Source organism: Magnolia sinica, chromosome 5, assembly GCF_029962835.1.
Source record: "Magnolia sinica isolate HGM2019 chromosome 5, MsV1, whole genome shotgun sequence".
Classification (NCBI taxonomy): domain Eukaryota; kingdom Viridiplantae; phylum Streptophyta; class Magnoliopsida; order Magnoliales; family Magnoliaceae; genus Magnolia; species Magnolia sinica.
In genome coordinates this window covers 36472754-36499420 of record NC_080577.1, presented here as the reverse complement: position 1 = coordinate 36499420, position 26667 = coordinate 36472754, and the positions used below count along the sequence as shown (strand labels likewise).

The following is a 26667-nucleotide window of genomic DNA, read 5'->3' as shown; positions in this document are numbered from 1 at the left end:
TGGCTTCTGCGATGGATAGAGAGATAGAGTTTTGCTTTTTTCTATGCCATGATACTAAGCAGTTTTCAATGTAAAAACAACCGCCGTTAGTAGATTTTCGATCATCCATGTTTCCAGCCCAATCAACATCTGAGTACCCTGCAATTGTTGTCGAAATATCGAATGGGTACTAGAGGCCAAAATCCGTAGTCCCAGCCACATAATAATTCTTTTCACATCACTCGAATGTGATTCTTTAGGGTTAGCCTGAAATCGGGCATATGCTCATACACTAAATGCTATGTCAGGCCTATTAGCTATGAGATAAAGGAGGCTACCAATCATACTTCGGTATAGGTGTTGATTCACACTTTTCCCAGATATCTATAGACAATTTTAGTGTGGTGCTCATCGACATATGATGAGTTCGACTAGACTCAAGGCCTAATCATTTTACTAATTCCTTAGCATACTTGGCTTGACTCACAAAAGTGCCATTTTCGAGTTGTTTGACCTGTAGTCTTGGAAAAAAGTTCAGCTCACCCACTATGCTCATTTCAAATTCTGACTGCATCAAGTGGGCAAACTGATGAGCCGTCTCCTCACATGTGGAGCTAAAGACTATATCATCCACGTAAATCTGGGCTATAAGAATAGAATCCTTGGTCTTCTGAATAAAGAGTGTTTTATCCACACTCCCCCTAGAAAATTCATGGTTGATAAAAAATTGAGTCACTTTCGTACCATGCACGAGGGGCTTGTTTAAGACCATAAAGTGCTTTCCTTAATTTATATACCTGATGAGGATATTTCGGATCGACAAGCCCTTTTGGTTGTTCTACATAGACTTCTTCCTCAAGTACACCAGAAGGCACTTTTCACATATATATGAAATAATTTAAATTTTAAAGCATGGGCTATGGACATGAGGATCCTGATAGATTCAAGTTGCACAACCGGGGCAAATGTCTCGTCAAAATCAATACCCTCAACCTGAGAGTTGCCCTATGCAACTAACCTATCCTTGTTTCTGATAACATTTCCAGATTCATCTGATTTGTTCTTGTAAATCCATTTGGTTTCGATAATATTGGTATTTTGTGGCCTAGGTACTAATTGCCACACCTCATTTCTTTCAAATTGTTGTAGCTCTTCTTGCATAGCCTGTATCCAAGATTCATCTTGCAGAACTTCTACGACATTCTTTGATTCCCTTTTTGAGGTGAAGCAAAGATGACTATTTATTGTCTCAAGTTGTCTTCTGGTTTTCACATCGGTACTGAGATCTCCAATGATTTGATTGAGGGGATGATCCTTGATAATCGGTAGGTCAATTGAAGGTTGAGATACTTTTGGAGAGGAGGGTTTTTCATTAGATTTACCTATCTCGCTTGGACCCTCATCTTCATCTACATCAATCACAAGATCGGAGTTGTCAGTGGGTTGGTCGTCAACAACCACATTGACTGATTCTTGAATAGCCAGGGTCCTGAGATTGTAAACTCTATATGCACAACTATTAAATATCCTGGGAAAATCCCTTCATCGCTTTTAGAGTCAAACTTTCTTAAGTTTTCAATCTCTGAGAACATAACATTTACTACCAACGACCTTGAAATACTTGATGCTTGGTGGCTTCCCATGCCACAATTTATATGCTTTTTAATCAAGCCCTGCTCTTAAATAGATTTGATTGATTGTGTAGCAAGCTGTGTTTACAGCTTTGGCCTAGAAATTTTTTGATAAATTTTTACTATTGAGCATAACTGAGGCTATTTCCTGAAGCACTCTGTTCTTCTCTTGGTTACTCCATTTTGCTGAGGTGTTTTAGGGGCTGAGAACTTACGCCGGATTCCATGTTCATCACAGAATCTCTGGAACAGATCGTTCTCAAGTTCACTGCAATGATCCCTCTGAATTCCATCAATCATATAGCATTTTTCATTCTGAACTTGCCTCACAAGCTTCTTGAATTCATCAAATGTATCTAATTTCTCTCTCAAGAAGGCGACCCATGTGAACCTGGAGTAATCATCCACAACTACAAAAAAATGTCTCTTACCACCCTGGCTTTGTACTCTGGTGGGACTAACAATGTCCATGTGTAAAATCTTGAGAGGCTTAGATGTTGCCACGAAAGTTGTCTTTTTGTGAGCGACCTTAATTTATTTTTGTTTTTGACAATCCCTACCGACAATCATGGGCTTTTTCCCAATCTTAGGAAGCCTTCTAACCAAATTCTTGGAGCTAAGGATAGACAAATTCCTATAATGGACATGGCCAAGTCTTTGGTGCCATAGTTCAGTTTCATTATCTCGAGCCATGTGGCATATATCTGGAGAAGCAGGCTCTCCATTGCTTTCAATTACATAGCAATTATCATTGGTGCGTAGAGCTGAGATGGAGCCGACGAGAGAAGCGGCAGAGCAAATGAAAATGGTGGAGGTGGAGCAGACGATAATATTGGCGTGAATGATATCAGTGGGGATCGTCAGCAAGAACCAGCGAATGTGAAGGCGGTAAGGGACAGAAAAGGAAAACGCACTGCCGCATCATTTGCGGATAGCACAAAAATCCCTGATGGATGGATAGTGGTGGAAAAGAAAAAACAACAGAGGAAGCCTTTCGAACCTGCGCAAGGTAGGAGAGATGTTTCTTCCTACCCAACTCTGTTCGTTAAAGGATTCCCAGCTGGGTGGTTCCCCCTAAATTTCGAACGGGTCTTTCGTAGAGCGGGTTCAGTTATGGAAGTTGTTCTTCCAAGGCACAAGGGTACTGGTTCCCTTCGTGGCTTCGATCTGGTTTGTATGAGTTGCGAGAGCGAACTTCGTAGAGCGATTCAACTCCTGAATGGGGTCAGCTTCGGTGGCGAAAGAATGACAGTCCAGAAGGCGAGATTCAGATCGGAATGTCGAACTCTTAATAAAAGCCGGAAAACCATTCTATCCCATCATCCTCTCCCCCTACAGACGAGCATACCATCTATGTTCGTCAGCCAGGTCGGTTCCTCCTTCAGAGATGTGCTTTTAAATAGGAGAAATGACGATAAGGGGGAGAAACCCCCCGGACGTGCTAAAGGTCAACAGGCAGCGGATCAAAGAGCAAAGAACCTTGAACCACATACAGAGGATTGCATTGTCGTCGATTCAAACTCTATCATGAAAGCTAAAAACGATCTCCTTAATTCGGTAATAGCTATTACCAGCGGGGGTGCTTCTATCTCTCAAGTCACTAGGTGGCTACAGGAGTGTTGCTGTATACTTGTATCTGCCTACACGATCAAACCACTAGGCTTCAATGAATTATGGATCAAGGCAAAACCTGATTTCAATATCGAGCTTCTAATCATGGCAGGTTTGTTATACGAGGATGGGCCGATAGTCTTTATTCAGAGTTGGGAAGAGTTTTCCCTGTTCGGACACGAGGAGGTATGGATGTTGATCTGGTCGGTTCCATTAGAGTTATGGAATGAAGGATTCTTCCATGCTGTGGCTGCCCGGTTGGGAACCCTCATTTAGATCGATCCCAAAACTCTGTCCGGTGAATAGATGGGGGTCATGCGGGTGTTAGTTTGTAGGAAAAAGGGGATGCCAGTTCCTTCTGCTATACAAATCCAAGCAGAAGATCGACGTCTTCATCTTCCAATTCAAATGGAGCGCAAAAATGATCCGATCCCAAGATGGGGAGATCTCTGGCAGTCCAGAGAAGGGACAACGGAGGTTGCTAATACTAGCGTTGACGATGAGATAGAAGAAGGTGTTCGGCCTGCATGCTCCGCCGGAGCACCTTTCCTGAAGAGTAGCCTAGCTCGATGCTCCGCAGAGCTACCATACCAAAGTGAGGACAGATGGTGTGAGGAGCACGCCTTCGATTCTGCTGTGGACGGCGTCGTTAGTCTTGGACAGCACGCCTCAAATACGGCCAACGATCCCAACACGTCTCGGGCGGCTATTTTAGAAGGTCCTGGAAACTCCACGTGGATGGACGGGATGTCGTTGGAACTCGTTTGTAAGCATGTGGATTGCACGTGCGATCCAGATAGTGTCGTTACTCATGTGACAGATGACACACATCCGGAGACTCCTCGTGCTATCCCGAGTATCGTTACTTTGGAGCCGAGTAATAAGTGCGATCGATGTCCTACGACTCAAACTTCCCTAAATTTAAAGGTCCCTATATGGCCTTCTCCTCTGTCTAATAGGTGCGCGAAATCACCTGGTTTTCTTCCAGATCATCTCAGTAACCTGGATTTTCAAAGTTTGCGGAGAGAACCTTTGATGCTTCCACCATCTTTGCCCTCGGAGGACGGGGACTTCTTAGACTCGCAATCTCTCACTTCTATACCCTCAACGGACTGCGATAGATCGCTCTTCGGTTCATCCCCGCGGTCCATCTCAGCCCCCCAGATCGTGGAAGACTCTGCTTTGATTGCTTTATTTCAGGATGGTGAAGAAGATCCTATCATTGATGCCGCGCCGCTCCAGATCAGAATGGGGTCCCCCTCTCAAGAAACGGTGATGAAGGGTACGGCCGAGAGAAACAAGCTAGCAGATTCCATCCAGAAAAAACGATGGATTAGAGATGCTATGGATCATATCGGAAGAGCCTTGGGCCTTTCCTTCGGAGATCACCTTGAAGATTTTTTGGCACTTTTCCATTGCATCGAAGCTTGCGGCAAGCCTCTGCAATGTCATAAACCCTCAAGAAAATTCCACGCCAAGCCTATCAGGAATAGAGAGTTACAACGTCTCCAGTTAAGCCCTGGTCCGTGTTTGGAACCCACTGAGGGTTCTTTTCGTGGCGGTCGTAGGGGAAGATCGGTGCTAAGATGAAAATTCTGTCATGGAATGTTAGAGGGTTGGGGTCTAAGAAGAAGCGCTGCCTAATAAAGGACATCACGGGAAGAAGTAAAGCTAACATCATTTGTCTTCAGGAAACAAAGGTACAGGTTTTTTCGGATCAGCTCTTGTATTCGTTATGGAAAGTTAAGAATGTTAAGTGGGAGGTTTCCAATGCGGTAGGCAGTGCGGGTGGTATTCTCATTGCTTGGAATTCGGATGTCTGGTCGATCGAGTGCAGCCGGATTGGAGAGTTTTCCGTTTCGGTCGTTATGCAGCAGATTGGTTCCAATTCTTCCTTCCTGATTTCTTTGGTCTATGGGCCCAACCAAGCTGATAGGAGAGCTGATTTCTGGAAGGATCTTCACGCTGCTAGGGAAATTTTCGATGGCCCATGGTGTATCAGCGATGATTTTAATATCACGCGGTATGCGGAGGAGAGATCTCAGCCTGGCAGAGTTTCTGATGCGATGCGCCGCTTCTCCTGTTGGATCGATGATCATGAATTGATAGACATCCCGTTGTCCGGCTCCAGATTTACCTGGTCAAATCTTCGCCCTCCGCCCTCTCTTGCTAGGTTAGACCGTTTCCTCATCTCTGTGGATTGGTCTGAATCTTTTCCAAATGTTATGCAGACGTCTCTTCCTCGCCCTACGTCTGATCATTAGCTGATTCTACTTTCTATGGAAGAGGAAAATTGGGGCCCTAAGCCATTTCGTTTCGATATCTCGTGGCTGAAAATCAAGGGTTTCGACACTGTTATTTCGTATTGGTGGAAGGAGATATAGATCGATGGTTATGCTGGTTTTGGGTTATGTAAAAAGCTGAGCCTCCTAAAGATGAAAATTAAAGCTTGGAAATCTAACTTCCTGCGAAAACGGCAAGCTGAAACTGCAGATATCTTAGGACAGATCCAGTCCATTGATGCTGCAAATGAAGATGCTCCGGTAGATAGTACTATATGGTCTAGACGGGCTGACCTTATTAATACGTACTCGGTTAGAGTCCTAGAGGAGGAGATTTCTTGGAAGCAAAAGGCTAGGTGCAGGTGGATAAAGGAAGGTGATAAAAACACTCGCTATTTTCATGCTATTGCATCTGCTCGGGCAAGAACTAATAAGATACACTGTCTTTTGATTAACGGGGAGCATACGGAAGACAAGAAGCAGATATCTGACGAGGCCATTTTCTTTTTCTCCAACCTTCTCAAATCAGATTCTCATCATAGCCCCAAGTTGGACCTCCTGCCTTTGCCCCGGATTTCAGAGTTGGATGCTGCTACCCTGGAAGCTGGGTTTTCCTCTGATGAGGTTAAATTTGCAATTCAGTCGCTTGCAGGGGACAATGCCCCGGGGCCATACCGGTTTCCTATCTTATTCTTCCAGCATCCCTAGGATTTATTACAGGGGGACATTCTCGATTTTGTCAACGAATTTTACGAAAGAGGTCATCTGTCAAATGCCCTTGGGGCTACAATCATCGCCCTCATTCCCAAGGTACAGGGGGCTGATTCTCTGCATAACTTCAGGCCTATCATTCTTCTCGGGAGTCCGTACAAAATCATCGCAAAAGTCCTCGCTAATCGCCTTCAAGGAGTTATGGACAAAATTATAGCTCACCACCATAGTGCTTTCATTCAGGGCAGGCAAATTATTGACAGTGCTCTTATGGCAGCTGAAGTTCTGCACTCCACTCACAAATCGGGGTCAAAAGGAATCATATGCAAACTTGATCTAGAGAAGGCCTATGATCACGTAGATTGGAATTTCCTTATGTATATGTTAGAGCGGATGGGATTCGGTGCCAGATGGTTAAAGTGGATGAAGGCTTGTGTCGGCTCGGCTACATTTTCGGTTCTCATCAACGGACCTAAAGGCTTTTTCAGAAGCTCTAGAGGGCTTAGGCAGGGAGACCCGTTATCCCCTTTTCTTTTTCTTATTGTCGTTGAGGCTTTCTCGTGTATGTTGAGAAAAGGGCAGAGGGAAGGAATTATAGGGGGTTTTCAGCTCAAAGGTATGGAGCATCCCATATCTCACATACAATATGCTGATGATACTCTCCTATTTTGTGAAGCGAACTGGGACAAGGTGGGTAATCTTCGTACTGCTATCCAGTGCTTTGAAGCGGTGTCGGGCCTTAAAGTCAATCTTACCAAATCAACAATGTTTGGTGTCAACATCAGCGAATCGGAGACTCGCCGTTTTGCTGATTTTTTCGGTTGCTCCCCAAGAGTGCTCCCTACAACTTTCGTCGGCCTTCACTTATGCGTAGGCAAGCCTCCCCAGACGTTTTGGGATAAAATCATTGATCGGTTCGAGTCCTATCTCGCCAGGTGGAAATGCAAGTATCTCTCCCTGGGGGGCCATCTCACCTTGATTAAAGCGGTACTCTCAAATCTCCCCTTATACTCCATGTCTCTTTATAAATGCCCGGCGAAGATTTTAAACATCCTCGAGAAGCTCAGTCGGTATTTTCTATGGAATGGTAAAAACGACAAAAGGAAGTTTCATTTGGTTGCTTGGAAAGATGTTTGTAAACACTATCAAGATGGGGGTGCGGGAATCAGAAATCTCAAAGACATGAACCGTGCCCTCCTTGGTAAATGGTGTTGGAGACTTGGTACAGAAGAAGGGACCCTATGGAACAGATTGATTAAATGTAAATATGGGAAATTGGATGAAGGTTGGTGGACAAAGAGCGTGCCATATAGTAATGCCTCTACTGTTTGGAGAGATATTATCTCTTGCCATACAGAGGTTCAGAGTCATTGTAGGTTCTCCCTGGGGAAAGGAGACAATTCGGTTTTGGGAGGATACATGGGTGGGCTCCCGATCGTTGAAAGAGGATTTTCCAGTCATCTACAGGCTAGCCCCTAACTCGCTTATCACTGTGGCCAATTGCTATTCTCTCCAAGGAAATGCGGTGGTCTGGACCCCTCCCTGCAGGAGAAATCTCCAAGACTGGGAAGTCGACTCTTACGTCAATCTTCTTTAGCGTTTAGAGATTTGTCATCCTAATCCGGATCAGCAAGACAAGCTTCGGTGGTCCCTTGACAGCAAAGGTTTATTCTCGGTTAAATCTCTGTACCGACTCCTTGACAAGAAGCCTGAAAATCCTGAAGAGGAGCTGATAGCGAAGATTTGGAAGTACAAGGTTCCTCCAAAAATCACCATCTTCGGGTGGCTGGTTGGTAAGAGAAAAGTGCTAACCATGGATAACCTGAGGAAAAGAGGGATGCTATTAACAAATATCTGCATTTGCTGCCTGTCAAACGAGGAAATGACGAACCACTGTTTGTGCATTGCCCTTACTTCTATATGGTCTGGTCGACCATCCTGTCCAACTTCAACATCTCCTGGTCCTTCTTGAATTCTACAAATAGTGTCCTTGCGGTGTGGCACGACGTTTCCCCGGGAAAGAATAGATCCGCGGCCTGGAGAATCTCTCTTCTTGCCGCTTGGTGGGCTATCTGGGAAGAAAGAAATAGCCGGTGTTTCAGAGATGAGTCCCATTCTGTCATTTACGTGATCAAGAGAATTCAGCAATTCCTCTCTGATTGGGCCTGTAGTTCTACTAACTCCAGCCATCCTCCTCTTCTTACCGAAACTCACCTCAACACCACTTAGCAGCGTCTTTTTTCCTTTCCCTGCGACTGGGCTGTCCTCAGTTTTTGGGCTGTTTTTTCATGTTTTTTTCCTCTCTGGTTTTTTTTTTTTCCTTTTTTCTTTTCTTTTTTCTGGTTGTTTCTCAGTTCGCCATCTCAGCGGTTTGTTTTCTTCCTCTTTTTTAATGATATTTCATTACCTTTCAAATTTTTTTTTATCATTGGTGCGTAGACCTCTCATACTCAGTTTACATATAAAGTTCGAGATATCTCACGTCTTCTTTGAAAATTTTACAGAATGTTCTGTCACAAATTTGAGATTTTCTTAAGAGGTTATGCTTCAATCCCTCTACATTGAGATCATTCTCAATCTTGGTTAAACCTAGCCTAGCAATAGTTCCTCGCCCAAAAATCCGAGCGGTGCTTCAATCTCCAAAAGTGACTGACCCACCATCGAAATCGTGTAATGGCATAAATGGGTCCTGTCACCTGTCATGTGTCTAGAGCAACCACATCCAAATACCATCTAGCATTACTACCAGCCTTAAGAGCTATATGAATTATCAGACAGTTTGTTTTATCTTTTATGACCCCATTTTGAAATAATTTTCGTTGGGCCTGGATTGGTTTTTGGAGAGAGAGGTTCTTTCTTAGACTCATCTCTCAGGGGCGGACTTTTTCTAGGAGAATGAGTTCTTTTGGCAAACTGATCATTGCCTTGATCCACTTGAATCAGTATTTTCTTTGCCTTTTTATTCAACTGGGCAACCTGCTTGACCAACTCCTTTGTTCTTCTATCCATTTTAGGAGTGCGAAACTTTTTCCTCACATTCTCCTCCTTTTGCTGTGGTTTCCTTGAGGACTTCTCACTAACCGCAACATTCTCCCAGTTAGTAAAAGTTTACCTATAATGCTTGAACCTGGGGTGGATCGTGAGTCAGACCAAGTATGCAAAGGAATTAGTAAAACGATTTGGCCTTGAGTCTGGTCGAACTGATCAGATGTCTATGAGCATCACACTAAAATTGTATAAAGATATATTTGGGAAAAGTGTGGATCAACAGCTATACCGAAGTATGATTGGCAACCTCCTTTATCTCATAGCCAACAGGCCTGACATAACATTTAGTGTAGGAGCATGTGCTCGGTTTTAAGATGACCCTAAAAAATCACATCCTGAGTGTTGTGAAAGGAATTATTTGGTATGTGGCTGGGACTATGGATTTAGCCTTTGGTACCCATTCGATACTTTGATAACAATTGCAGGGTACTTGGATGCTGATTGGGTTGGAAACATGGATGATCGAAAATCTATTAGCGGCGGTTGTTTTTACATTGGGAACTGCTTAGTATCATGGCATAGCAAAAAACAGAACTTATCTCTCTATCCACTGTAGAAGCCGAGTGCATTACAACCAATAGTTGCTGCGCACAACTCTTATGGATGAAGCAAATGTCAATAGATTACATAATCAAGCAAGACATGATGACATTGTTATGTGATAATACAAGTGCCGTCAAGATGAAAGGCCATCGGCCAACACCCGGACCAAGTCGGTAATTTCTAGAGGTCGTGGTCGCGGTTCATCGCATGCCACATCATCACATTCACCCTCTTTAGTCTTAGAATGCCTTGAAGGATATAGTGTGCGTTATGCTTGAACGGCCCACAGTCTTATAATGCCTCGAGGGATATAGGGTGCGTGAACTCCTCACTACCATTGATTGGCACCCTATCCTTAGAATGGGCGGACCCGTCAAGCCAAATGTCGTCCGTAAATTCTATTCCTATTGTAGAAATCCCACCGATGATCCCCCAAGCTTCGAAGTTCATCAAAACAGGAGAGTCTAGACCAGTGTTCGTAATATCGATAATATCGATATCGACAGTCAGCAATACGAAACCCTCCATAGATATAGAAAAATACTGAAAAATTGCCAAAATCCATTTATCGTCCGATATATCACTAAATATCGTGAGATATCATCAATATATCGCATGATAATGCCTGATATTGCAGATTTTCCTTCGACATCTCATCTGCATCCCATCCAGAAATTCCAAAAATATAGAAAAAAAATCTCTTACCTGTTTAATCTGCCTAAGAGAGTAGCTTTTGACTGGATTTGGGTGAATTCCGGAGAAATCCTCTCCAAAATCCGACGAAATCATCACCGAGATCCGGAGAAATCATCAATTGGAGAGATTTTAGGGTTTCGGATGCCGGAACCCTCTCCGTGTCGAAAAAAGGCGTCCGGGCCCTTTTTAATGAAATTTGGGGAAATCAGATTGGGTACTGAGTTACTCAGTACAACGTATTGACTAAACTCTGATGGGCCCACTGTGAATATATTTGGTTTATCCACACCGTCCATCCTTTTTTCCAGCTCATTTTAGGGGTTGAGCCCAAAATTGAAGCTTATACAAAGATCAAGTGGACCATAACACAGGAAACAGTGGAAATAATGATTTTCATCGTTGAAACCTTGCTAGGCCCCACAGTGATGTTTATTTGTCATCCAACCTTCTTGTACGATCACACAAATTGGATGAATGGAAAAAACAAATATAATCTTGATCCAAAACTTGTATGGCTCCTAAGAAATTTTCAATGGCAGACATTCAATTCACATGTTTCCTGTGGTGTGGTCCATTTTAGCTTTTTATATGCTTCAGTTTTGGGATAAGGCCCAAAAATCATCTGGTAAAATGTATGGACGGATTGGATAAAATACATAGATCATAGTGGACCCCACAGAGTTTACTTAGTACGCTTAGTGTACTGAGTTACTCAGTACACAATCCGCCTTCGAATTTGGGTTGGTCGTTGTATCGCACACGACTGAGCTGACGAGTGTGTTGATGTCACCAAGGTCTGTGGGTCCCATCATAAGGTAGCGTTATATCCAAACCGTTCGTCCATTTCTCAAGCTCGTCGTAAGGCTTGAGCCGAAAAGTAAGACAGATTCAAGGATCAAGTGGACCACACTGGAAAGAAAAGTGGGATATTGAACGTCTATCACTGAAACCCTTCGGAGGTTATAGAACTTTTGGATCAATATAATATTTGTTTTTCCTCTTCATCCTGGTCTCTGTGACCTCATGAACAGATTGGATGGAAAATAAAAGTTATGGAGGGCCCTACGAATGTTTTAACGGTGAGAATCACTGTCCCATTGCTATTTGTGGCGTGGTCCACTTGAGCTTTGGATATGACTCATTTTTGGGCTCATAATCTAAAATGATCTCTCCAAATGATTGAATGGTGTGGATATAATAGATACATTATTGCGGGGCCCATATAACTTTGAATGGTTCGTACAACTCGAGTTCCCGAGTAGCGCTGGTATTGGGATGTAGATTTCCTGTGAAAGCCTTTTGCTGGAACTTCTTGCGCAAGGATGCTGGGTGGGGCCCACCTAGATGTTTGTGAGAAATCCACCCTGTCCATACGTTTTGCGAGCTCATTTTAGGACGTGCGACCAAAAATGAGGTGTATCCAACATTCAAGTGGGCCACACGAGAGGAAAAAGTGGGCATTTAGTGAGCACCGTTGAAGCATTCTTATGGCAATTTTTTTTTTGGTATCAGGCTATCTTTTTGGTGTTTTCACTTCATCCCATTTGTAATGACCTTACAAACTGTTTGGATAGCATATAAACATCCCATTTTGGATACGTTTCAAAATTGTGCTTAACCCCTAAAATGAGCTGAATAAATGAATGGATGGCGTGGATAAACCACATACATTTATGGTGGGCCCAACAGAGTTTAGTCAGTATGATAAGATCTAGTGTGGTGGCAGGAGTAGATTAGGTGAGACCCAGCCTCACCCGAGAACGTAAAACCCCTACCATGGGGCCCAACTTGATGTGTGTTTTCTATATCCACTTCGTCCATCTGTTTTTTCATATCATCTTACAACATGATCCCAAGAATTAAGAAGATCCAATTATAAGGTGGACTTTACTTAAGGAAACAGTGGTGGTTGAACACGGTACCATTAAAAACTTCTTAGGGTGTACCTTGATTTTCCCTATATTTTATTAGGCACCTAATTTGTTGCTAACTTCACATAAGTTCGAATGAAGAGGAAAAACAATTATCGGCTTGATCTAAACTTTTGTGGCCCATTAATGGTCAATCACGATTGTTTCCTATGGTATGGTCCACCTGATTATTGGATCTGCTTCATTTTTTGGATAATGTTCTAAAATGATACTAAAAAATAGATGGATGGGGTGGATACTGAATATAGTTGTCTTAGTTCAATCGGACAACGCATAGTTGAGGACCCTATACAAAGGAAACCTATTATGTCAACTTCTTTTTTGAGATTTTATTATTTAAAAGTGTTTATTATGGTCTTTTTTAATAATCTTTGAAGTTTCATTGAAAAATTCAACAAAATTTCCAATGTTTCCCCATGTTTCGCGAAAAGTGCGATAAATTACGCGCTACAAACGTATATCCTGTGCGATAACCGATACGTATCTGTATCTCAAGGTTGCGATACTTTGCACGATACCGATATTTCAAACACTACTCCCAAGGTATCTCAAGTGGATCAGTGCACCTATCTCACTCGGTAGACTTTTTATTGCTACATTGTGTAGATCTAACACCTGAGTAATTTAAAGCCTTGGTAAAGAAACTTCTCTGGTTTCCTTTCATGCTTCTCATCAACTTGGGTGTAGATCAGGAAAGTTCGAAGGCGTGGAGTGGAAAATTTTGAAGAAGTGCACTCACTTGAGGCATTACGGTAAATTTCAAGTCGACGGGCTGTAGATGTGGACAGAGCATCCACATTCTCACGATGAACTTGGAGAAACTTATATTCCTTTGCTTATAATATGGAAAGATCCCGCAAAAGATCATGAATATGGCAACTTTTGATACCCGCACTTAAACTTCTTTTAGCAAGCTGAATCAAACTTCATTGAATCAACTCTTTCAGACAATCTTTTGCCACCTCTAGTTTTTCATCCCCTCTCTGCTGCAGCAACCCTTCCGTGGCCCACAATTGAATCGGTTTCTTTGCCTGGAACTCATAGTCTTCTAAGGGATTTCCTCCTTTAGGGGTCAAGGGATTGGCAGCCAGGGAGGTCATGACTTGCGCATTATGCAATGGTCAGAATGTCCCATGGCAGGATGGGAATGCCCTTAGGGCTTCCCTCATGGCCAATCGCTTTATGATTTTACATGTCATTTTTCTCACAACTGTATATCCGAGAAAATGGAATCAAGTGGACCTCACATAGCATATGGTCAAGACTCTCTATCATGTTAGTTAAGGGCACAAGCTGTGCCTTCCGACCAGGATCATGCACAAGCTGCATTTTGTGATGACTCACAACGAGTGCAACACTACTCCGCTTCCATTCGAATTCCTAATATTGAAGATAGCTCGTGGCATATGTATTACTGATAGAGAAGAGGCTACCACTGAACCTACTCCCATTAATCGGGCTACATACAAGAAAATGAAGCCACCAGTGCTGGGAGTCCCAACGCAGCAGCAGCCTCCTGCAGATCATCTTGTTGCCGACACCGGAGCTGCCCCTGCCACAGTGAGTCCTCTCAGGCCGGTCCTTCTCACGATCCTGAGGATGTCCCATAGGCACCTCCTGCAGTTCCTGACGAGACTCCTACGACCGCTCCTCCAACGACTCCTAATTTCATTCGACGGATACTTCAGTACCAAGAGCAGATCCTTGTTGTTTAAGTACGTCTCCATACAGGACAAGCTCAGCTCCTAGCTGGCCAAACAGCTATTGTGGAGCGATTAACTCGCATTGAACAATGGTTTGACTCTCTGCGGCAATCATCTTGTCGCTCCGATGCTCCCACGGATTCTGGTCACGAACGAGTTGCAGATTTTGACCCGGGGTCGATAATCTAGTTTTAGATGACACTTGTGTTGATGTTCAGAGACAGTGGTTGTCCTGGTGTTTGGTTTGTGTGTTGACCATCTTTGTCATATGGTATTTTTTGGATTGACCGAATGTGTGTATGTATCATGATATATCAATTATGGGTCGTATTGGGGCACTTGTCTATTTTTCCTTTGAGTCTGTATGTGGATATAATGTATACCTTTTTTATGGTCTAAATGATATTGGGCTACATGCCCTATTTTCTTTCTAGTTAGATGCATATATTATTAATCTATGTTAGTGCTTCTGATCCCCTGTGCTTAATGATTCTCTTCTCCCTCTTGCACTTCTTGATATATCTTTGTGCTCATCAATCTTTGTCAATTACTGACAAAAGGGGGGAGAACATGTCCCACCAGAGAACCTATCATTGTGCAGGATGTGTTTGATGCAGGGATTTAGGGGGAGAAAATGAAGCCAAGTGTGTCACTATTCATGTCACTTTTGTATAAAAATTGTATATCTTGTATAGTGAAGACATGTTTATGAGTTATTTTGAAAAGATGTAATAGTTTTGGGATAATCATAGTATGGGGACTATGATGTGTATAGGTTAGGTGTTTTGTCATGCAATTGACAAATGGGGAGATTGTAAATGCATTGATTTGTCAATTAGCTTTCGTCAAGTTAGATGAGCCCCATTCGAGTTGAAGATATCAAAACTTGAAGATCGAAAGCATGCGAAGTGAAGATTCAAAGGTTCATGCATGTGCGAAAACCTAGACTACCTAATAAGATCCTAAAACCCTTCGTTAGGTGGCCTAAACCTTTATAGTCATTCCCCCTATCTATCTAACCAAAGTTAAGTGTCCATTAGATTAGGATGGACCCTGTGGAAGAAAACGCAAAAGAACCAAACTTGGAAAATCCATCAAATGCACATAGTGAGTTGTTGTCGACCCATGGACAACCTCATTGACTAGTCGAAATCTATGGCCGACAGGTTGAAACACCCAAAAACAAGACAAAATAAAACTTTTATTTATGGAGATTTTGATCCACGGATGAGTTATTTTGACAGGTCGAAGATCAAGTTTGATCGGTCGAAAACAAGGGTTGATAGATTGAAAGTTGCAAAATCTGGACAGAAAAGAAAACTCATGATCTGACAGATTTTGACCCATGGATGGGTTATTGCGACAGGTTGAAGGTGAATTTCGATCGGTTGAAAATGGCGGTCAACAGATCGAAAGAGGCAAAACCTGGACAGAAATGAATACCTTATGCCACTGACTATCTCGACCGGTCGAAGCCTCGAATCGACAGGTCGAAGAACTTTTAAATCGGTCTAAGCTTCAGGTCGACAGGCCGACAACTAGTCGTTTTTTGTCCATTTTCAATCATTTTATAAATCTGATCCTTAGGCAACTAAGCCCTTTGCTGAGAAATTCATCGAGCCTTGAGAGTGTTATTCCCTAGCTAAAATCCCTCCTCCCAAGCTGTTTTCCTTATGGAGTGCATCATTCAATCCTTGTGATTAAGAACATTTATTGAGCATTCAAAGCTCGGATTGAAATATGAACTCTAGCATTCATTAATGCTTTGACAGTCATCTTTAATGGCAAATCTTTTGTGTTAAAGGGCATTGAATGCTAATCCCTGGGGATCCTAACTTGGATCCTAAAAGATCCCTCATCCTAAGTTAGGTTCACCTACCCTTCTCCCATACCTTGACACTAAATAGGCACATCTACTTTAAGGTTGCGGTTAAATGGAGCTGAAGAAGAAGCTTTCGTGATAGAGGAAGCTCTTCAACAAGACGCATTCAAGGGGGCTCATCCACTTTAAGTAAGAAAGTTATTTTGAGTCCATTTTGTCTGGAAACCGATTCTTGAGTAGAGTTAGGTTTCAGAGTTTGACAAACCAAACTTGCCAAGTCCTCGTGTAGGCCTCCGACGGGAGCATACATGTGTCGTGCTTGTGTAGGACTTCTTGTTGAGTTTGAGATCCAAACTCTCTAAGACCTTTTGTAGGCCATCGACGGATGCAAAACGTATAGTATAGACCTTGTGTAGGCTGTAAATGTTTATGGTAAACCTAATTTAAAACCATTTTGATAGTGAAATCTGGTACACTCTAGGAGAGAGTCATTCAGCCGGGAGTGCAGTGGGTACATAGCTTAACCACTATACTTAGTGTGCAATGGGCTGAATGATTTTTGTTTGTAGTTATTTTATTTTGTTGAATGATTGTGGATGCTTATCTTTATTGCAAGAAACATATTTGATAGAATGCACACGATGTTTCACTATTATTCTGTTTTAGTCTTTAGCTGATTTGATACAACCATTCATCTCCATTTAATTGTTTTGTTTGACTAATTGGAGGTGGCCGATTGCTATTTACATTGTTAAAATTTGAAAGTCCTATTCACCTCCCCTCTAGGACATTAGTCATATATGCAAGCTTCACTTGTAGTGGTAAAACCGTAATTTCACATGTTGCGCCTCAACAATGTTGATTTTTCCTTTGTACCCGGCGAGGTGATGGAGCACCCATTTGCCAGGCCCCAACAATCTCTGAATGCCCGATTTATCGAACGGCTAGTCACTTTCCTAGAGTATCATGGAAGTAAAGCGGAGGTAGATGAAGAACCAGATCCTCCATTCGTTGGCATTAGGAAGGATCTAGACTATGACGACAACTCTCTCCCTTCAGAGTCTAACGACTGATCAAGCATCTTGGCACCAATGAACAAAAATCCCATAAGTCGCGTAGCTCAACGGCCTGCCAAATTGGAGCAAGATTAAAGGGAAAGAAAACACTCTGGTACATTAGGGATTTAAAGGCATAACACTCTGATAACAATAATAATCAAGAAAACAATAAATAGAGGTATAAGACCAACAAGAGCTATTATACAACCAGGGGACATCAAGGATTTGAACGCATAACATCAGGGATTTGAACGCATAACATCTTCATTGCTTCAACAAGGGACTACAAGATTCTAGGCCAAGTCTCACTCTGCCGGGCTATAGAGAGGATTCTCCCTTTTATAGACGGACGAATCCGGATTTTACATCGTTTCGGGTCTGCTACAGTAGCTAGCGGATAAGGAATTGGATTTTACAATCTTTTAATTCCGTTACAGTGTTCTACCGATACTACAATAACACGTAAAAGACAAATTGCTACAATGACGTATAGTGGTACTATCTATTATAGTGTTGCCGACACAATAGTACTTTTTTTATAGTACTGGATTACAGCAGTAATCATTTACACTAATTAACACTTAGCTACAATAATCTTGCTCCAATTTAGTGGGCCGCTGTGTTGCGTGACTTATGGGATTTTTTGTTCCTTGGTGCCGGATGTTTGATCAATCGTCAGACTCCGAAGGGAGAGGGTTGCCGTCAGAGTCTAGGTCACTTCCAATGCCAATGAATGGAGGATATGGTTCTTCGTCTACCTCGGCTTCACTTCCATGATGCTCTAGGAAGGTGATCAGTCGTTTGATAAATCGGGCATTCAAAGAATGTTGGGGCCTGGAAAATGGGTGCTTCAATACCTTGCTGGGAACAGAGGCAAAATCAACATTATTGAGGTGCAACATGTTGTTCAAAAAGATAGAAAATGTGCCTCGGTGGTTTTTATGATGGCGGGCGAGATTGAATGACTGCTATACTTGATTCTCTAATTGGGCATCCACTGGTGCATATTTTCCGTCAGGACTAGGGACAAAATCTCTGGAAATATGAAAGAGATCAACACATATCTTCTATGATGGGTGGTGATGAGATTTTCCCATTAATGCAAAGGATGGAACCATTGCAACCATTTTGAAGTGTTTAGTTGGTCATTGGAAAGGGGGCGATGTCCCAACTGTATTTGGAAAAGGTATGCAAATAGACAGGGAGCATCAAAGATGACCGCCATGGTGTATGCTTCAAAGATGTAGTAAAGAACACATGGCTTCTTTTGGGAGATGGTAGAGATTTCAGAAGGAAATGGGGGTTATGAAAGGATAGTCGGGATGAAGAATTCTATCAAAGACAGGATGATTTATGCAAAGATGAATTTCCAAGAACCGTTGAAAGTTGTGAGAACTTAAGTGGACAAACAAGAGATCACCAATGGTTTCTATGACTTCTTGTGGAAGATGTGGAATGTGCTCAATGGGATAGATGTAGAGTGGGATAGGGATGTGGACAAAAGTCTGTTCATGAGGCGGATGGCGGGGTAAGAAATCGGCCAGAGTATTGTCTTTCCCTTTGATATGCTTGACTGTGAAGGCCCACTGAGAAAACCATTCTGCCCGTCGGAGGAGTTGAGGATGGGGTAATATTTTCTGTTTAAACTGCAACATGTTTAGGAAAGAAGACGTGTTTATTTCAACTTGGAAATTGTGGCCAAAGTGGAATTGGAATTTGGAAATGACTTTTTTTTTTTTTTAATTTTTATTTACAGCAAGTATTTCTTTAAGGGGCTGTTTGTCTACCCACTTATATGCTCCTGAAATCTTAAAATCAGATTTCAGTCACTTAATATCCTATTTGGTTGTTTGTTTAACACACTTAAAATAAGTCCTTAATGTAAATTAAACACTGAATTAATTCCGGGGTGGTCTATGGGCCGAAAGCTGTAAGTTATACCTCTAGAATGCGTAACTGGCTTTGCTTAAAATTTTTTTTTTTTGGTCTGAAAATGGCAAATTTGCCCCTTCACTTCCGTACGTGTGGACTTCATTTTTACGTGGCAAAGTCCTATGGGCCCCACTATGATGCATTTGTTATATCCACACAGTTCATCCAAATTTTTAGATCATTTAGGACATGATATGAAAAATGAGGCAGATCCAAAACTCAGTTTGAGATGAGGAAGGAGTTTTAAGGGTAATGGTGCAGCTGATTTCTGTGTGTGTGCGCGTGCGCGTGCGTGTTACCATGAGGGGAGCTTCTCGTGAGGTTGGGCCCCACTGTGCATTTGGTAGGTTGTGCCAAAAATCAGCTGTATCCGGAACTCAAGTGGGCCACACCATCTGAAACCATGGGAAATCATGCCTTAAACATCTAAAAGCACTTGGTGGGGCCCACCTGAGTTTTGGAATGGCCTAAAATTTGGTGTGACCCTTCATCCAAGTGGGACACTGGATGGGCTGGATGTCTAAACCACAACTCACTAGGCCTTATATACAATCAGGAAGGTTTCAATGGGCAGACATCCACTCAACTGTTGTCTATGGTGTGGCCCACCTAAGTCATGGATTGGCTTGATTTTTAGGCCCATGGCTCACCATGGAAGGATGCATCTGATTAATGGGATGGATGTCTGTCACACATCATGGTGGGGCCCACAGAGCTCGACCTCATGGGTATATGTGTGTGTGTGTGTGTGTGTGTGTGTGTGTGTGTGTGTGTGTGTGTGTGTGTGTAGCTCAAGTTCAATTGCATACTCTGTCTCTTCTAATCATTTCCTAGATCTATTTATTGCAAAGAAATATTAGCATTTTACATTCATCATGCCTTGTCAACATCCATGATAGAAGTTGTTGTAAAAGTTTCAAGCTGGCTGCCAAGCTAATGCAACCCTCTCGTTCATCTAGGCTTTTGACTGGCAATGAGAGCAGAGAGATTGAGAATGATGTTGAGCATAGAATTCAAGCTAGGTGGAAGAAGTGGAGAGATGCGCCTTAGGAGTTTTATGTGATCATTGCTTACCCTTCAAACTGAAGGGAAATTTGTAGAGTAGCTATAAGATGAGCCATGCTTTATAGGACAAAATGATGGGAATTTAAGGAACAACATGCTCATAGGACAAATGTAGCTGAAATGAAGATGCTGAGATGGATGAGTGGCAAGATGAGGAAGGATAGAATTAGAAATGAGTGTGTTAGAGGGAACTTAGGAGTATGACCAATAGGTTATAAGGTGTGAGAAAATAGACTTTAGATGGTTTGGCCATTTGCAATGGAGACCAGGAATTGCATTGATCATGAGTTAGTTGGTTCAAGTTGAAGACTGTAAAAGGGCAAGGAGAATGCCCAAAAGGATGTGGGAGGAGGTAGTAAGAAGAGACTTGAGGACCTATGGTTTAACTGAGGATATAGTCTGTGATAGAGTGGAATGGCAAAATAGGATTTGTGCAGTTGACCCCAATTAGTTGGGAAAAGGCTTTGATGGTTATGATAATCATGACATCAATCATTCCTAGGCTTCAATCCGCTTGGTGGGCACTTCAAATGTATACCTCTGCTGAGAAAAAAAAAAATATCACATTACAGTATCATTTGAAATGCAGTCATGCTTGAATCACTTGTAACCCTTAGCAAGTTTAGAATAATAGGGGTTCTATTATTTGACCAGCTTATTTAAATTGAGACATTGCAGGATGTGTTTGTATGTATGCGTGTATCTATGTAGCATTATTTGAAAACTTGTGAGTAGTTCAAAAACTCAATTAGTTGACTCAGGTTGATTGAGAGTATGGATAAGTTATTCTTCTTGTTCTTGTTCTTCTTCTTTGATACGTAAGCATGGGCTCAAACCCGAGGCCTCATTGTTGACATGCATTTCGTCCACCACTGAGGCACATATTCAAACGCAAGTATAGCTTATTTTTAAATTGGATAAATTGATATGCTACTTGAGAATATGAAAAAATTGGACCACATCTAATGATGCAGTATTTGATGAGGAGTTGAGTCAACCGGGGTGGGCTGGTAGCTCCATTGGGTGTGTGCTTGATGTTATAATGTTGAAGTTGTGTGTTCAATCGAAAGTCCCCTATAAAAAATGGTTTGTGTCAACTTTGGATTTGGTCCTTCCTGGTATCCAACTTGAGCATCGAGTTTTCAAATATAAGTGGGGTACATATGGGCTTCTTTATATTTTCCTGTGTGTGTTCTATGCATTTATGTTTGTTTGCATGCATGTATGTGTATTAAAGTTTAAAAACTTGGTTGAAAATGAGAACAATGGCAAGCCTCGGGCCTAGTTAAAAGTGTAACTCAGTTTCTTTATTATGATTTTTTTCCCCCAATTGACACAAGTAAAATTTCCCTTGATAGTGTGGATGGTGGAACAAGATTCATGTATCCGACCCCAAATGTAGTCGACCCCAATAAGTTTATTATTATTATTAGTAGTAGTATTAGTATTATTTTTTTTAATTCACACACACTTGCACCCACACACACCACAATGGGTACTCGAACCCATGACCTTTGTGTTGAAACTCATGTGAGTCAACCCCAATTAGTTGGGATAAGGCTTTAGATGATGATGATGACCGGTACAACTTGATCAAGCTCTAAAAAAACCTGAAAGTTAGAGTAGCCAAGAAGCTTTTACACACAAACGCACACTTGGTGATGTGGGGCCATCTTGGTGTGATTCCAAGGATGCACCATATCTCCACGTTGGGGTGGGTTGGTCCACGAGGTGGGGTCTGTGTGATGCAGAATGGCCACGAGGTGGGTCCCATTATGGGACCGTGTGATTTGGGGACTCATGCGAAGCGGGGGTTGCCCACGAGGAGGTCTCGCCTGGGTTTGCCTGGGAGGACCTGCATATAGGGATAGACCGGTCCTTCCTGATTAGTTCTGGAGCTTTTGGTGTGTTGGCCGGTACTCCCTGCATCAAGTGGTATCAAAGCAGGAGACCAATGTTCGAGTCTCCTTACAGGTGTGGGTAGATGATGTAGGCACATCTCCACACTGGGGTGGGGTGGCCCACGAGGTGGGGCTTGTGAGATGCAGGATGGCCATGGGGTGGTTCCCACTATGGGACCTATGAGATGCGGGGTTGCCCATGGGGAGGTCTCGCCTGGGAAAGCCTGTATATAGGGATAAACCAGTCCTTCCCCATCAACTCTAGAGAGCTTTTGGTGTGCTGGTCAGTTGTCCGCTATCACTTGGAAAGATTCAATCGAGTAATACACAAGTTTTGAATCGATTCAAACTGGCCCCCTTATTGAGTCCTAGTCTATTCCACTTCTCAAACCTTATGATGCATGTGTGTATGCATGGATGTACATATGTAAATGCATATATGATTGTATATGTGTCAATGTCTAGAGCCCGATCTAGTGTTCAAAAATCTCATGTTCACAACTCAATTCTATCAATAATCTTGTTGATTTGAAGGCATATAAACCTGTGAAACTTGATTGTGCACTTGAAAACTCTATAAAATTGAACTACAAAATGAGCATCTTAAAATTGTCAATTCAATCATACTCAAAGAAGTTTTAGATTGATAGGGATTCAGGCATACATCAATTCAATAATGGGTTTTGAGTTTTAAACTACAGTATGTGCACATGTATGTACATGCATGTGTTATGTATCAAATATCAGTGTTTGCAAATTTGATTGAACAAGCTATGTCAGTCAGCTCAATTCAGTCAAGATTCTGATCAAGTGAAAGGGGCCACTTCAATGTGATGAAACTTGACAGAGTACTTGAAAAATGCAGCAACAAGATAAACATTGTAAATGCGAATGACTGGATCGAGTACTCAACAGAGTTTCAGTCCATTTGTGCTTGGGCCCTCATTGAGTATGAGTGAAATTTCCAGTTTCTAAATTTCATATTCACATACATGTATGAATGTATCGGCATTCTTGATTTGCATCATAAACCTCTTTGCAACATGCTATGCTGGTCAATTGACTGTTTGTTCCTGCAGTTTCCGTTGCTTTCCAGGAGTCAAATATTGGAAAAAATGATCAGAGATATTTGTGGTAAGGATGGAACGAGCTGTGTTTTGCAGCTTCATGACATTCCTGGTGGCATCAGATCTTTCGAACTTGTAGTGAAATTCTGTTATGGTGTTAAATTAGAAGTCACAGCTCTGAACGTGGTCAGCCTTCGGTGCGCTGCTGAGCACCTTCAGATGACAGAAGACTATGGAGAGGGAAATCTTATCTCACAGACCGAGAATTTTCTCGTTGAAGTTCTCCAAAGCTGGAAAGACACGATAAAGGCTCTCGAAACCTGCGAGGACCTTCTTCCGCATGCAGAAGAGCTCCACGTTGTCTCGAGGTGCATCGAATCATTGGCAATGAAAGTGTGTGCAGACCCCTACTTGTTTGATAGGTCCACGTCTGGACTCAGTTCTATGCGAAACTCTAACGGCGGCATTTTGTGGAATGGAATAAGTACAGGAGCTAAGCCGAGATCTGTGAGTGAGGATTGGTGGTACAAGGATGTGTCTTTTCTAAGTTTAAATATGTATAAGCGGCTAATTTTGGCTATGGAATCAAGATGCATGAAGCCAGAGATGATCGTGGGGTCTCTTGTCTTCAACACAAAACGCTATCTACCGGGTCTGAGTCGGCATTCAAGCTTTCGCAAAAATACTGGCCAAGGCGTGCATGTTGCATCTGTTTCAGTGGCTTCTGTAACTGAGCAAAGAGCCCTTATCGAAGTGATTGTGGATTTGTTACCCAAGAAGAAGGGTGTTGCGTCGACCAAGTTCTTGCTTGGATTGCTTCGGACTGCAATGATTTTACACATGAATCCGTCGTGTAGAGAGAACTTGGAGAAAAGGGTAGCAGAGCAGTTGGATAAAGCTGCATTGGAAGATATTCTTATACCAAATTTGGGTTACTCAGTTGAGACCCTTTATGATATAGATTGCGTCCAACGGATCCTTGACCACTTCATGTCGGCGGACCAATCTGCAGTTGGATCTTCCCCTTGCATTGTTGACGAGGGGCCGTTGATAGAATCCCCTTCGCTGACGCCAATGACATCGGTAGCTCAGCTCATGGATGGTTACCTTGCGGAAGTTGCGCCGGATATAAACTTGAAGTTTCAAAAATTTCAGTCACTGGCAGCCATGGTCCCTGATTATGCCAGACCACTGGATGATGGCATCTACCGTGCCATTGATATATACCTGAAAGTGAGGAAGTTTCTATACACATTTGAGTTTCACTATTTCTCACTCCTAGAATATTCCATGCATGAACATGTTCTTGGGCATCTATAAATGCATGCATATGCGTAGTTTTTTACTAAGAAAAAAAATTCAGTTTTATTTGTGACTTCGTTAGGCCCCCAAGCACCTTCAAACGGGGCAACGCATGGCATGGGTGTGGAACATATGAGCCATGCATGAGGTAGCCCTGGCTGTATAGGATGACCTGGCCAGTCATCAGGTGGGCCACACGTGACGACGAGGGAAGGTTCACAAAATTGCTAGTGATCCACATTCAAATGCACTTGTGTCTGCATTTGTTACACATTCAACTCTATTACATGCACACAATTTTGTGCAATACACACACACACACACACACACACACACACACACACACAACACACACACCAAAGAAAGAGGTTTGCTAAACCCAGAAATACGTTGAGCCCTGTCCAATCAACACAATCAGATATGCCAAACATGGCACACATGTCTGAAATTCAAGCTTGTCATCAGGTTGGACACACTGTTTACGTCTTCTGGCCTAAAAATCAGGCCTTCTCACTACAAAAGTGGGGCCACAGTGTACAAAACTGTGGGAGAGTAAAGTGTGTGTTATGCATGTGTTTGATATAAACTTCTATGAGAACTCATCCCATGTGATATGTGCATGACATCCAACTTGTCTATCAGATGCGTCACCTCATGAAGCCCACAGGGCCCAAAAATCAGCCTGATCCAAAACTCAGGTGCGCCACAGCAAAGGGAACAAAATGGGTAAGGACGCCCACCCTTGATTTTCACCAGGGCCCACCTGATTTGCAAAGTAGCCTGATTTTTTGCATGACCCTTCATCTGAGCCAGATGAAGGTTCTATATGCCCTGGATTGCACATACACAACAAGTGGGGTGAGTTGCTAAAGGGATCTCATGGGTTTTCACGGGAACAGGTTCCTAGGAGAAAATTGTATCATATCCATATTCTTCATTTTGTAAAGAATCAAAGTTATTTGTTAGTAAGACCCACATATATGCAAAATATATTTATGTGAAAATTTTCTCACATCCATGTTCTTCATATTGTAAAGAATCCAAGTTTATGAGTAAGACCTGCATATGTATATGCAAGATTTATGTGCACCATTACATGTGCTAACATGCGCAAAAAAAAATAAAAAATGCCACATATGGATTGCCTTCATTTTCAATTCAATGACCTCCGTGTGACTGTTTTAATCCATCTCCTGGAAAATATCTTCATGAACTTATTTATGTGCTTGCATGCATAGCAAGGTCCATGGCTTCAATCTACATTGGTTTACAAGGACATTCATATAACCCAAAATTTCATATATTGCTTGCCCTCAATTTCAGATTCTTAATAGCTTGCGATACTCTTTTTCAGGCACACCCATGGCTAACGGATTCTGAGAAAGAGCAGCTCTGCCAGCTCATGAACTGCGAAAAGCTCTCGTTAGAAGCCTGCACCCATGCAGCGCAGAATGAGAGGCTACCTCTCCGTGTGATTGTTCAGGTCCTCTTCTTTGAGCAGTTGCGGTTGCGGACTTCAATTGCCAGTTGGTTCTTTGTCTCTGATAACATCGACGACTCACAAGCCCCACATGGGAACCTTGTGCTCTCCAAGGATGATGATCCCGCTCCAGTGGAACCCACGAAGGAAAACCTCTCAGTTGGCATCGATAATATGAAATTGCGGGTCTCGGACCTTGAGGAGGAGTGCTTGAGCATGAGACAAGAGATTGAGAAGTTGGGGAAGAAGAATTCTTGGAACATCTTCTCTAGAAAATGTGGACTGAAACAGAAGTCCCGCTGCAATGCCAAGGCGGCTGATGACGGTCAGAATCACAAAAAGCAGTGAGTGATGTGTACTTACATTGCACGCATGCATGTGCATATGAAATCATATTAGCTGACATGGATGATGCATGCATGTGTTTCTTGGTTCATTTTTCACTCTCTTTTGAGAGCTCTGGTCATAATTCTTTCTTTGTGGATTATTTGATGATTCTGATCATTCCAACCATGCTTTGGAAACTGCTTGTAAATTGTCATACAATCATTTGCAGCTGATTTCCCTCACATGTAAAATTTGAGAGCTGTGCTTCTGCTTCTTGCCAATCTAGACTTCCAAATGTTATTTTTCACCACGTTTGTGTGAGATCCAGGCATTCCTCAGGTTGGGCTTACTGTGAATGTTCCATGGGCCGAAAATAAGGCCGCTTCTCTCATCAGTTTGGCCACTTGTATGAGAAAAACAGGTGGTTTGAAGCAAACGACCAGCAGCCCATAACCAGCATACATGCAGCCAAGCTGGTGAGTCAGCTGGCTATTTTCGGGCCTAGGGCATGTTCGGGGTGGCCTCCTTCTGCTGAATGGCCTGAATCTCGTACACATGCCACATTGCCATGTGTTGTG

General features: G+C 42.5%; 1 protein-coding gene across 1 annotated transcript in view; it reads left to right on the top strand.

Moving 5' to 3' along the window:
* The window catches only part of LOC131245938 (BTB/POZ domain-containing protein At5g03250-like), a 53939-nt gene extending 27569 nt beyond the window's left edge, over positions 1–26370 (top strand). Inside the window, exons 3-4 of the mRNA XM_058245736.1 lie at positions 22993–24213; positions 25637–26370. Of these exons, the coding sequence (XP_058101719.1) occupies positions 22993–24213; positions 25637–26110 (1695 nt within the window). The 3' untranslated portion in view covers positions 26111–26370. The remainder of the gene's footprint in view (positions 1–22992; positions 24214–25636) is intronic.
* The last annotated feature ends 297 nt before the right edge of the window (positions 26371–26667 follow it).